Genomic DNA, 13,529 nt, shown 5'->3' on the forward strand with positions numbered 1-13,529 from the left:
GGGAGTGTCATGGTCTGGGCCTGCATGAGTGCTGCCGGCACTGGGGAGCTACAGTTCATTGAGGGAACCATGAATTCCAACATGTACTGTAACATGTACACGTGTCCATAGGCTTTACTATATCCTATGAGTTATACCACGACTAATGAGAATCCTGTTGGTATGGCTCCTAACATTGCTAATTTGCCCGTCCCTTGGGTATTGTGCCCGTGCCTGGAGTGTCACGAATATCTCAGGATTCAGCTGCTAAGGAGTTAACTTTCTGTAGCTTGAACTCCAAAACAGTTATTTGTTGTCAAGAAGAATTGTAAAGTCATAAAGTCACTGAAGCTCTTAGTCACAGAGATACACAGGATAAAGTTTATGGCTTAAGCTGTCAATAGAATGCCTGATGCAAAACAGGCCCTTCATTGCAAAAACTGACCAGGTCACTGACAGGACATTGGTATATTATGTACATATGTGGGTTAAAACTGTTATAACCTAAAGGAAGGTAAATATGACAACCTATGGCATATTTGATATCAAACCGATTCTCCCAATAAAACTAAAAGGTTCTAGATATGTAAATATAGAAATTTCTTACCTAGCAGAAATTATACTGGATTGTATAATTTCAGACAAGAAATTAGTCTATTGAAGGTCATAAAGACAGGGGGGTTTCTTAGCCCGCCCAGGAGGGTGTGGTTAAGCAACCTGATCTCTGAAAAGTAGGTTTAAGAATCTTATTTTTTAACAATAAGATTGTCATTCTTACAAGGGGAGCTGCTGTACAGAAGTAAGGAGCCATCATTTTCATGCCAGCCCCTGGCGCAGATCTTGAAGACTAGGAAAGTATTCAATTCTGTTTTTCTCCTTTTTATTTTAAAACACTGTTTGCGTGTGTAATTTTATTTGTAACAACTTTTTATTAATAATGCATTGTGCATAATATTTTTGGCATAATAAATAATTCCTTTATTAAGTTTGGCCTTTGTCTAATAATTGAACCACGTTACTGAAAGAGACTGGAATATTAGACCTGTATAATTTAGGTTATTTTCTGCTAAATTGTATTTAGTGACAGTATTAGAGCTATAGGATTGATAGTTTATTGTGGGTGGCATTAAAAGGGAGTGTTGGGCATTTCTCTTACGTCTAGTACAGATTAAGGGAGTGCGGTTAACTCTTGCACCCACTAAACTGAATCACAAGCTTGCCTGGTGTGACAGAAAAGGGGGCTGAAAACCCTTTCTGTGCCAAATAAGTGACTGGCACAGGGTCGGATAACCTTGGTTCGTCACATGGGGGATAAGGTCTAAATACATGGGATTATGAATAGCAAGTGCCGCTTTCACTTTCACTATACTATAACTACATCTCCATCCTACATCTTTATAAACCTCCTTTATTGTTTTATATTGAATATGCAGGGGTTCTTTTGCTCTATTTTTAAGGGTAGAATTATATTGTAGTACTTCTGCAATTGCATCCTTGAGACAACAATTTTCTATTTCTATGCACAATGTTTCCCTGTTAATCGTGTCATGTATGATATCACTGGTGTACAATCACTAGTAGGGGGGCAACCTCTTGTTTCTATGTTATTGGGTATGTATATGGGTAAATGGTATTTGGCTTACCCTAAATTACTGAACAAATCAAGGCCTCCTGATAATGTTTTTATGTTGGGCACATAAGGTTATATTTTCTTAGGCAGCCGTTATACCACATAGACCTCCTCATCTCTTCTGAAAGTATTTAAAGGGACACTGAACCCAAATTTTTTCTTTTGTGATTCAGATAGAGCATGCAATTATAAGCAACTTTCTAATTTACGCCTATTATCAATTTTTCTTCGTTCTCTTGCTATCTTTATTTGAAAAAGAAGACATCTAAGCTTTTTTTGGTTTAGTACTCTGGACAGCACTTTTTTATTGGTGGAGGAATTTATCAGCAAGGACAACCCAGGTTGTTCACCAAAAATGGGCCGACATCTAAACTTTACATTCTTCCATTTCAAATAAAGATACCAAGAGAATGAAGAAAATTTGATAATAAGAGTAAATTATAAAGGTGCTTAAAATGTCATGCTGTATCTGAATCACAAAAGAAAAATGTTGGGTTCAGTGTCACTTTAAGTCAGCATGTTAGCAATTTTTCAGCCCTTCGGTCACTTCACCATACGCTATCAAATTCTTGTCAACATTTTGTTTAAATGGTCCAAAAGATACTACCTAATTTATTTAAAACCCTCCACTACATCATAACTCCTTATTTTGGTACAAGACTGACCATCTGCAGCCTTGGAGGTGCCCCAGTTCAGTCCTATTTTAATTGAGATCCCAGCTCCGACCCCATTTACTTTACATATTAATATTAGAAAAACTAGATGGTCAGCTGATATAAAGGAGGGATTAGGAGATCTATTCCTGAGAGTTACATTATGATATTAGATACTTAGTTGCTTCATCAAGAGCTACCTCAGTTAGCCAATCTTCTCCTAATGTACTTGTTAAACTATATACGTGAAGATTCCTGATGTATATATACCTACTGACTTTATAAGTCTTATATACTAAACATACTTTTCATTATACACTCCCCTTGGATTAACCTTGCAGAGCACTACTGAGAACCTTCTGTGCTTGTACCTAACACTCACTGAGAAACCTCTTGTGCAACTTCATGTAGAGTGTCCATTGGACATATCATACTCACTGGGAGTGGATCCTTGTGCGGTTAGGAAGAGGGGTCAGGCTGTTACACCATTAGTATTTACATCATTTAGAGCTCTCTGAGTTGATGTTCCAACTCTATTTAGCTGAGGTCCACTGAAGAGGTAATAACTCTGTTTCCTTCATATACTTATGTATATATGCCCATATCCCTACTAACTAAACAATCATTATATTCCTCACACTCACATCTATCTTATGTATACTATGGGATCCTAGTATACGTATTGGCTTATGAGCTCGGTCTTTAGAATACTAATACATCATTAAATCTCCCGGACACGCCCCCCCCCCAATATTAAAGCAGCTCTTGTCTGCTTTTTTCCCCTTACTCTTTAAGAGAGACCTCCACGGAGCTACCAACTCCTATAAAATGACTTGTCTATCTGGCCCATGAGAGGCCTATGCAGTAGTTACATCAACTCTACAAATATTAAGAAACATTAGGTTTCATTAGGGTGTGTTGTATCTTACTGTTAAAACTTGCCTATTTATTACTATTTAACATGTTTCAATCAATATACTTGGCATGTACGCTGCAATCCTTACACAGTTATTTGTATATTGATGTTTTTCGTTATCTCTCTCTTTTCACAACAAGGCAACGATTTGTTATATAACCACTGCAACATTTTGACCTGTTAATGTCTTGTATCTTTATCTTCTCTGTCAAGGTACAAAAACCTCAATAAAAAATTTATATAAAAAAACAAACAAAAAAACAAAAAAAAAAAAAAAAACAATGCAGTAGCACTTAGTCTGAACTTCAAATGAGTAGTACATTTTTTTGGGACAAATTTCAGTTATGTCTATTTCCACTCTCACTATATCATGTGACAGCCAATCACAAATACATATACATATAGTCTGTGAATTCTTGCACATGCTCAGTAGGAGCTGGTGACTCAAACAGTGTAAATATAAAAAGACTGGGCACATTTTGTTAATGGAAGTAAATTGGAAAGTTGTTTATCATCGCATGCTCTCAGGTGTGCCGCGGCAGACTGACAATCATTATGATTGTTTGTGAATGAATGTCAATATGTCATGTATAGTTTGTAGGAGGCATGGCATGACAGCACAGTACAGTGTGTGTGTGTATATATATATATATATATATATATATATACTGTATATATATCCTGTATTAGGCTACAATGTGTGATTTTGTAAAATTTTGGGATGGTGGTGTGCCACAGGATTTTTTAATGTAAAAAAGTATGCCACGGCAAAAAAAAGGTTGCAATTGCAAATCACTGCTCTATCTGAATCATGAAAGTTTTATATATATATATATATATATATATATATATATATATATATATTTATTTTTTTTATTGTTTTTTTTCAAGATAGTTATGCTGATGATCTACAGTTATCATCACACCCTCTGGAATTTCCATATAAATGTACTTTTCATCTATACTTTGCTCTCTAGGGTTTCATGACAAATGTCTTATTATCTAGCTATTAGATATATCGCCCATCTGCAAAAACGTAATCATAATAATTTTTAATTTAAAGGGACACTGAACCCAAATTTTTTCTTTTGTAATTCAGAAAGAGCATTCAATTTTAAGCAACTTTCTAATTTAATCCTATTATCACTTTTTCTACGTTCTCTTGCTATCATTATTTGAAAAAGAAGGCATCTAAGCTTTTTTTGGTTTCAGTACTCTGGACAGCACTTTTTTATTGGTGGATGAATTTATCCACCAATCAGCAAGGACAACCCAGGTTGTTCACCAAAAATGGGCCAGCATCTAAACTTACATTCTTGCATTTCAAATAAAGATACCAAGAGAATGAAGAAAATTTGATAATAGGAGTAAATTAGAAAGTTGCTTAAAATTTCATGCTCAATCTGAATCACAAAAGAATTTTTTTGGGTACAGTGTCCCTTTAATGCTTTATAAAACCAAGGATAATGTTGTTCAACATTGCTTCATCAAGCAATCATAGTTTACTTTTTCTGATAAAATATTTTATGACTTGACAATGTAAACATTTCACCCTAACATACACACGAAATTCTTAAAAATATAAATTATAGGGGGGCGGAGCCAACTGCCGAAGCAGCTAGACATAACCTGGTAGAGCTGGATGCACCTGTCCAGCTGTGAGAGAAGAGGGGCTCACTGTAGACATCGCAGCATTGCTGGCCCATGTGGCGAGGCGGCCGTTCATGGCTGGTCCGGTAACCGGAACTACAGCAGATGACCCTTTGCTATTTAACCTTGGGCGTACTTCATATTATGATTTAGCTAGAAGTACCCACCCGATCTCGCTGTTGAGTTGTACAAACTCTTCTCCTTATGTCAGCCCACCACCCTGGGAAATTAAACTCTCATGTTACTCTCTGGGCAATGCTCTGTTTCAAGGACCGCATGAGGAATTTTTGAAAAGAAGAACACAAAGCCAGATAACCAAGTACTTTGAACATAACTCCCTGCAAGATAGCCAGACCCCTCAGAAAGTCGGTATTGGGTAATAGAGTAGCTGCTGGCTGCAAAAGAACCCTTCTGATGCTGGATAGATACGGACAGTTTTTTCTCATTTAGTTAACGCCAAGTTATGTTTGTCAAATTTTAACTGTTTTTTATGTTGTTTCACAAAACCTATCATTTTTGCAGTTAGCATATAGTTTTTCATGCCACATATTGCTTGCTACTATTGGAGTTAGATTAGGTTTAACCCTCCATATAATAATAGTTAGGCTCCTAATACAGCCCTGCAGGCTCTTGCAATGAATACTAATGAATTTTCCCTTTCCAGGAAATATATGTATGTGTAGGGACATCAGAATGTGAATAAGTACATGTAATGCTATAAATATATGTATGTATTGCATAATGATATTTCTTGTCAAATACCTTTAGCGCACCGCATCTATAATATCTGCTTATGTAATTATTGTAGCACTCTAATGCTTTTATGGTCTAGAAACAACAGACAAGCAAAATCACTTGTATTAGGAAAGCTGTGGGTCCGTTTGCATAGGGTATGAATGCTATTACCATTCTGCATTTATTTGATATTTTGGGCTAGGTTAAAGTTTACTCATTTTTGATATGGTGTTTAGGGAAGTAGTATTATTTATTACCGCCTTCAAAGCCTGCAGACATTAACTACCGTGCATTCTCTAATATTATCTTATTGCTATGTTAACATTTTAACACCAAGTTATATTGCTGCAGAGGTCAAGTTGCTATGCATAATATAGGACTCCCCCTATGGCTACTATACACAGGTATCTTTGGCCCTGATGTAGCGGGCTTTAGCCTGCTGATGTCCATACTGCTATTAGTGTGTTTTAGATTTCAACATGATGACAAGTTTCCTTAGAAGCATATAGGTACAATATAAAATATTGCGCCGTATTTATGCCTCTATATCTTTCATGCCCCCCCTTTTATCGTAGGGGTTTATAGCTATGCTTATCACCGTTACATGTTATTTCTGTGTAACTGAGCTCTCCCAACCATGCATCTTGCACGTCTACTTTACGTTAGAGCACAATCTTCTGCACCTCTGCTGAGCATACTCCTATTATACTCTAAGTTCAGTAACTTGATGTCTGGAGTTAATAACCGGCATACTCAGAGATATTTGACCATGAGCTCCTCTATATATTTCAGTCATAAATACAATTATCTTTTGACTCATTAACCTTCGCCATATTTAACTCAGTTATGAGCTCTGCGGGTCTCTTCTTCCTTGACATATAGTGCTTTGTTTTACCTTCTCTCTTATGGGTCACATTTGCACTGGTTGTCTCAACTAATGGAGTTTGCTATATTATTCACAGTGACTATATACCTAAACTCATATATGCTCTAGCTTAACTACGATCTGACCACATATTAGTTCCTATATGTCTGGCAACTACAATTGTTTTTGTACCTACATTTATCTATGGCTCCGCCCTCCACCCTTTCCCCTATATACATAGCGGTGCTTACTCGCTGAATATCCCCCCTCCCCCCTACTATATACACATCCTCTACTATCAACTGATTAGTTATGTGTACTATCTTATTGAAAAACTGGGGTTTCATTAGCCTAATATTGATGTTTTATATAATTGCTGAAATGTTTCACTTAATTTTGTTTGTACTTTTTCCTGTTATCAAAAAGGCATATTATGTTTTATGTTTGTTCTGTAAGATCTCAATAAAAAATATTTAAAAAAATAAATAAAATAAAAAAATATATAAATTATAGAGATAAGACGTTTTAATGAAATATGTATTTAATGGATTTAGACCTGGCAAGGGAATTCAGAATACCATTTAAAGTGAATGTAAAGTTTCATCAAGTAGTGCCCGGTTTTTAAAAATACTATTAAAAACAGGGGCACTTTCATTAATGAAACTTTACATTGCACCATATTTGTAGAAATACCTCTTCTTCTTGAAAGCCGATCCAGTGCTTCGCCAGCCCGTCACAAGCCTCTTCCTATGTCAGAAATGACGATTCCGGCCTTCCTCCAATCACGGCATTGCTTTAGGCAATGCTTCCCCCTGGGGGGGAAGCCGTGATTGGAGGATGCCGGAATCATCATTGCTGACGTAGGCAGAGGCTTGTGAAGGGCTGGCAAAGCGCTGGAGCACTACTGGGCACTACTGGGCACTACTTACTGAAACTTTACATTCACTTTAAATACTAATACATAGATCTATAACATTTTATCATAGTTATATATGACGATATTCAGTGTGATCTTTTTGTTGTTTTTAGGTGTTTTTTTTTTTTGTTCATTCCACCTCATGTAATTACCCCAATTATCTTGATCTAATTAAGCAATAAAACACAAGAGTTCTGTCATAAATTAGATTAGAGCATGATGACATGAGTTTATAAAGATTAGTGTAATGTCCACCAGCTGTCTAGCTGCTCCAGATGTAAGGAAATGATTAACTTAAAAAGGCAGGGGAAATTGTTGTACGTTTCTCAGATACAAACACACAAAGGACAAATATGTTGTTGCATGGCTGTATTTATCTGATTCATTCATTGTATTAGTTTCTGCTATATACAAACGAAGATCCTATTATCCTGATATCCAAAGTATACAAAGCAAAGTACAAACATAGGGCCAGATTATGAGTGGAGCACAAATTAACGCTCCTGATGCAGCTTGATTTTGTGCTCGTCAGGTTGTGCTCGTATTATGAGATAAAACAAAGTAAACTGTTTTCGCTCTTGTGCTAACCTGATGAGCGCAAAAATCCAAAGTGGAAAAAAAACTAACAGCACACTCTTGCACAAACACGATCGCAGATTTTCATTTGCACTAATCCAACATGAAAATATGAACTTTTCACATTCCAATGTTCTTCAAATATCAGAATATGTTCTTATTTATTCATAAATAAATATTTCTACATATAGCTGATGGTATTTTGGTAAAATATATATCTATACATATATATTTATATAGATGATTATATATAGGTATAGATATATACAGATATATATAGGAATATGTATTTATAAATACATAGAACATATTCACCTATGTGCAGAGCATTGGAATGTGAAATATTTACAGTAAATACATAGTTAAAACCTTTATTAAAAATGAATATTGCATACATTTTTTTTTTACATGTTTTCATCAACTTAATGGCAAAGGGCTCCAATGAACTGCAATAATATATATATATATATATATATATATATATACAGTATATATATATATATATATATATATATATATATATATATATACATATATATATATATATGTACATATTCATGTGTATATATGTCTGTAAATACATTTATACACATATAAATACATAAATACATATGCACGCATAAATATATATATATATATATATATATATATATATATATATATATATATATATATATATATATATTGCAGTTAGAACAGAACCACACTATTGTAAATTAAACCCACTTATTTATGTGTCCTGATAAATTCAATACACATCAGGGCACATTGTGCACGGGGGAACAATATTGTATGAAACTAAAAAAAGGAAAAAGACTGTGGATTCTAAAAACCCACCAGTTACCCTTTATCCGGCACCAAAGTATGAACGGTTAGTATCTAATACTGTCTATTTCAAGCAGCTAATACAGGTATCAGAAAATAGCAGCTGACCAATCCAAAAAGGTATAAACGATGTATAATAGTAAGTTCACAACAATAGAGTACATATAAAACACCATGATAATTTATTGCCACCATCAATAAGAACGAACGTGGGCCCACTTTGAATAATCTGTATAATAATATGAGCAGAGTCCCAAAAACTAGTTACTCTCTGTAACAGTTATATAACTCTGTAGATCAAAGTTATATTTTGTGAGTTAGAACGTTCTCTTGATTAGAGGACAGAGGAGAGACCAGGTTATTCTCAAATCAATGTATATGTAGGATCTAGGTGAAGTTCAGCAAGAGGTTAATACCTCCAAGGTTTTATAGCTGTGCACTTACCTCACCAGGAAAGATTATCAGGCAGAGAAAAATTCTTAGAGTAATACTTTGGCAGTTGAATACTGCTCCTACCTTGACGGTAGTCAGTCTCACCATGCACGAGTAGATCTGCAGCTCCTCTCTATGCTCGGTTCTCTGCCGTACTCACATAGGTTCTCTGTCGCTTCTCTCTATTTTGGACGTGCTGGCAGGTATAGACGGAATTGTCTCAGCCACTTTCATGCATGATAGGTCCATCTTTCTTGCCTCCGTTGTATCACCTTCCTTCCTGAGAATACCCGTCTTGCTTCCTCTGTCAGGTAATCCGGTAGCAGGATAGTTAGGGGTTCAGCTGTAACCCCGTCTCAGTTGAAAAACATGCAGCGACGCACGTTTCACCCTCATTGGTGTTTGCTTCATCCGGCTAAGACATGTATATGTACGTACGTATATCTGTTAAAGCCATTTGCCTTCTTTATTTTCCCCTAACACCTAAGACCTCATATTTTTGAGCCCTTCTAACATTTTTGTGTATTTTTTTTTTTTTACTAGATGGTGTTAGTATGACTATAACTATACTTTGTAATGTACTTTTGATGTGTTTTGTGCAACGTTTTTGTTTTATGAAAGAGTTAACCAGAGCTCTGAGGATGCGGTAATTATTCTAACATAAATCAAGCGATTGTGTTTACTTTTAACTTGTAAAACTATCAAAATTTAACCTGCACACAAATCATTGCGAAAACCCTACAGTATATAGCTTGCATGCAAACGTTTGTGCTCCACCAATCTGGCCCATAATATTTAGCAAAATGAGATGCATCAAAACAAGGATAATAAACGTGTTTATTGCATTCATAATGTGATTAAAAATATATGGGCTAGATTACAAGTGGAGCTAACATCAGCACATGCGATAATGAAATATAGCGCCCGCTTAAACTTGCGTACATATTACAAGTTGAGTGAAATTTACGCTCGTGAAAGTAAATGACCACACAAGCGCTAACAAAATTAGCACTCATGAAAAGGGTTAGGGAAAAATATACACACATATGAACATGTACATACACATGTATATACATATATACATATGTAGATACTGTATACTTTGGAGCCCTTTACACTAATGTGTTTGACCTTGTTTGTATTATAAATATTTTACATTCCAATATTCTTCACATAGGGGAAATGTTCTATGTATTTTTAAATAGATATTCTTATATATATGTCTTATTTATTTTACAAAAATTTAAATTAATCAAATATATTTAAATACATATTTATATACATATATATATATATATATATATATATATATATATATTTTTTTTTTTTTTTTTTTTTTTTTAAATAGAACATTTTCTTCTATGTGAAGAACATTGGAATGCAAAATATTCATAACTACCTTCGAGGTTAGCACTGGAGGTTTAATGTGGTGCGTGCAAGCGATAAGTGTTAGTTTTTTTTTTTTAAGTTTGCGCTCTCCATTGAAGTCATGAGAAGAAGGTAGCGAGGTTGCGATATCCAAGTCCTCAAGTTAGCACACGTCTGCTTTCTTTTTACTTTCAACTTGTAATATGCACGTTAATCCACGTGCATTAAAAGTGTACCACTTGTAATCAGGCCCTATATAATTTAACCTGTTTTTTAAAATGTACTAGTTGTGTGTCATGAGAAAATAATATGTTGAGGAATGCTTAAAGGGATAGAAAGGTGGATAGAAAGATCCAAATTGAAATGCTTCTAGTAAAGGTTATTGCCATTTTTCAGCAGCATATGCACATATGCTGTGAGGGCCAGTGTACCAGTATTCAAACTCAGAGAGCTGACAAGGGTATGTATTGTGCCTGTGTGTCACACAAGCCACTGATGACTATCTGAGAATGTGTGGTGTTTAAATACTGGTGCAACAGACTCTGTGCATATGCTACTGGAAAACAGCAAGAACTTTTACTAGAAGCACTTTTGTTAATGGAGGTGTAGTGCACAAATGCTTCTATTTAATATTGAAATGCAACCATATCTATCCCCTTAATTAACCAGAATTACTTAACCAAGCACACACAAACTGACATGGATTATAATATCCTTGCTATGTTTCTATAGAATGAAATTCATTGCCACATTTGTTATCATAACTTTATGTGTACCACAATTGCGTATTAAATAAATATTAAAATGTATAATTATTTTTAAGTCTATGTAGCTGTGAGAATAATATCTGCTCTGATATCTTGAATAAGGTTATTTTCAAATAAAATTATTTGATGCAATCAATGCAATTGCTGAAAGGCAGGGCAATCATTTTATAATAAATATACACATAAAGGGCTAGATTACCAGTGGCGCCCTAACTGTTGTGCATGAGTGAAAAAGGGTTTATTGCGGGTCTTTGCACGCAACGGAGGTAGAGCTTGTATTACAAGCTGAAAGTAAACGAGTTTGCTGAAGCGCAATTTAATTTAAGCCGCTTTGGGATATTGCAACTTCAGAGCTCTGGTTAAGTTATGCTCAACTAAAATGTATCATAAACACATCAAAATTACATTTCAAAGTACAATTACACTCATAATAACACTATCTAATAAAAGTTATTTAAAAAAAAAAAATTGCATAAAAAAGTTATAAGAGCTCAAAGATATGAGGTCTCAGTTGTTAGCCACCAATCAGCAAGCGCTACCCAGGTGCTGAACCAAAAATGATCCGGCTCGTAATCTTACATTCCTGCTTTTCAAATAAAGATACCAAGAGAATGAGGGGAAAAAATTATAATATGAGTAAATTAGAAAGTTGCATAAAATTGCATGCTCTATCTGACTGATGAAAGAAAATATTGCAGTTTCCTATCCCTTTGTTAGTTTTTAGTAAGTACCGTCATAACAGTGCTCTTGCTTGTGACAATATGTTACATTGTTGCATGTATGTTTATAGAAAGCTGGATGCTCACAATAATATTATCGTTTATTTTGTGTTTAGATGGGTGTTCCTGTATGAAAAAGGCTATCAGTCCAAGGATGACATCATTAGCTCTGTGTCCGTAAAAATGAAAGGCCTTGCTGTAACCAATCTTTCAAACATGGGCGTAGAGATTTGGGATGTTGTAGACTATGTGTTCCCACCTCAGGTAAGCTGGGTTTGTACTTATGTGGATTGTGAAAGGGACACTGATTGTCAGAAGCTAAATAGAATTACTGAAGTCAATAATAGAGTCAAAAAGGAAAACATTACTTTAAAATTCCCACACCTCCTAATCCATCACAGGGTAACATTTACCAAGCTGCATTCACAGCTTCTGAGACTTTGTTTTTTGATTATGCAAGTCTGCACATACAACTCTAAGCAGTTCCTGCTTCTCATCTACCCAAAACTTGCATTTTCAGGGTGACTGACATCCCCTGCTTTTGCTCAATGGGTTACATTAGTATAAAGGGCAGGATCGCACAAGAGACCACTTGAACAATCTTACATTTTTCCAAGTGATGTTGCAAGTGGCTCTTTTATAAAAAGAAATATGTTGCCATGTTTATAACATGTTGAGTTTTGCAAAAAGTATACATCCTTCCTTTGAGTACCTATACATAAAATAAATAAAATATATAGACAAGTTATTGTGCCCATAGGTAATATAATACACTGCACCGGAAAATGGAATAATAAAACATAAGTATTAGGCTTTATCTCTGGCTTTATAAACATTGTGCAGATAAATACAATAATATCACTCCAAACCCTTTGACTAAATAGCTATTTTAATCTGTGCCCGTTCATTTACCAAAGTATTAGTTTATTTTAATACCAAATGCTACATTTTGTCTTGATCTATACAGTAAATCACTCAATATCATGTTCCCACAATTAGACTAGGCTGCTGGCCTGCTGCCTGGAAGATACTTGTAGCATTCTACTTAAACCGCAATAAAAAATTGTTCTCAAAAGTTTTTGAGCTACTGAAAGTTATAGTTTGTTCCTAATATGGTATTTCTCATCTCTTTACAGGGAGACAGCTCTTTTGTGGTAATGACCAACTTCATCAAGACCCCAGAACAAAAATTGGGGTACTGCAATGAGGTAAATATAACAATTACATAAATATTTAAGTCACTTTAAAATATGCTTATTTCCTTCATGTTTATTAGTTTGTGATAGAAGAAATGAAACATGCTATGCTTCCAACAGGTTTCATAAGCGTAAGATGGAATATTGGAATTGTAGAGGTTTGTGCCTCTTTTTGTTTTATTTACCTGTAAGTTGCTGTAAAGGCCGGATTGGCCTTCCAGGACGCCAGGAGATTTCCTGGTGGGCTGCAGTAGCCGGGGCTGACCAGCTACAATTTAAGGATCTAGTGCTGCTGGTTAGGT

The 13,529-nt window shown here is 35.1% G+C and overlaps 1 protein-coding gene across 3 annotated transcripts in view; it reads left to right on the forward strand.

Moving 5' to 3' along the window:
- The window catches only part of P2RX1 (purinergic receptor P2X 1), a 183,288-nt gene that overhangs the window by 39,411 nt on the left and 130,348 nt on the right, over positions 1 to 13,529 (forward strand). For all 3 annotated transcript variants that reach the window (XM_053707507.1, XM_053707506.1, XM_053707508.1), the window contains exons 2-3: positions 12,148 to 12,295; positions 13,168 to 13,239. In XM_053707507.1, coding sequence (XP_053563482.1) covers positions 12,148 to 12,295; positions 13,168 to 13,239 — 220 coding nt within the window. The remainder of the gene's footprint in view (positions 1 to 12,147; positions 12,296 to 13,167; positions 13,240 to 13,529) is intronic.

This window comes from Bombina bombina, chromosome 3 (genome assembly GCF_027579735.1).
Source record: "Bombina bombina isolate aBomBom1 chromosome 3, aBomBom1.pri, whole genome shotgun sequence".
In the NCBI taxonomy this organism is placed as follows: domain Eukaryota; kingdom Metazoa; phylum Chordata; class Amphibia; order Anura; family Bombinatoridae; genus Bombina; species Bombina bombina.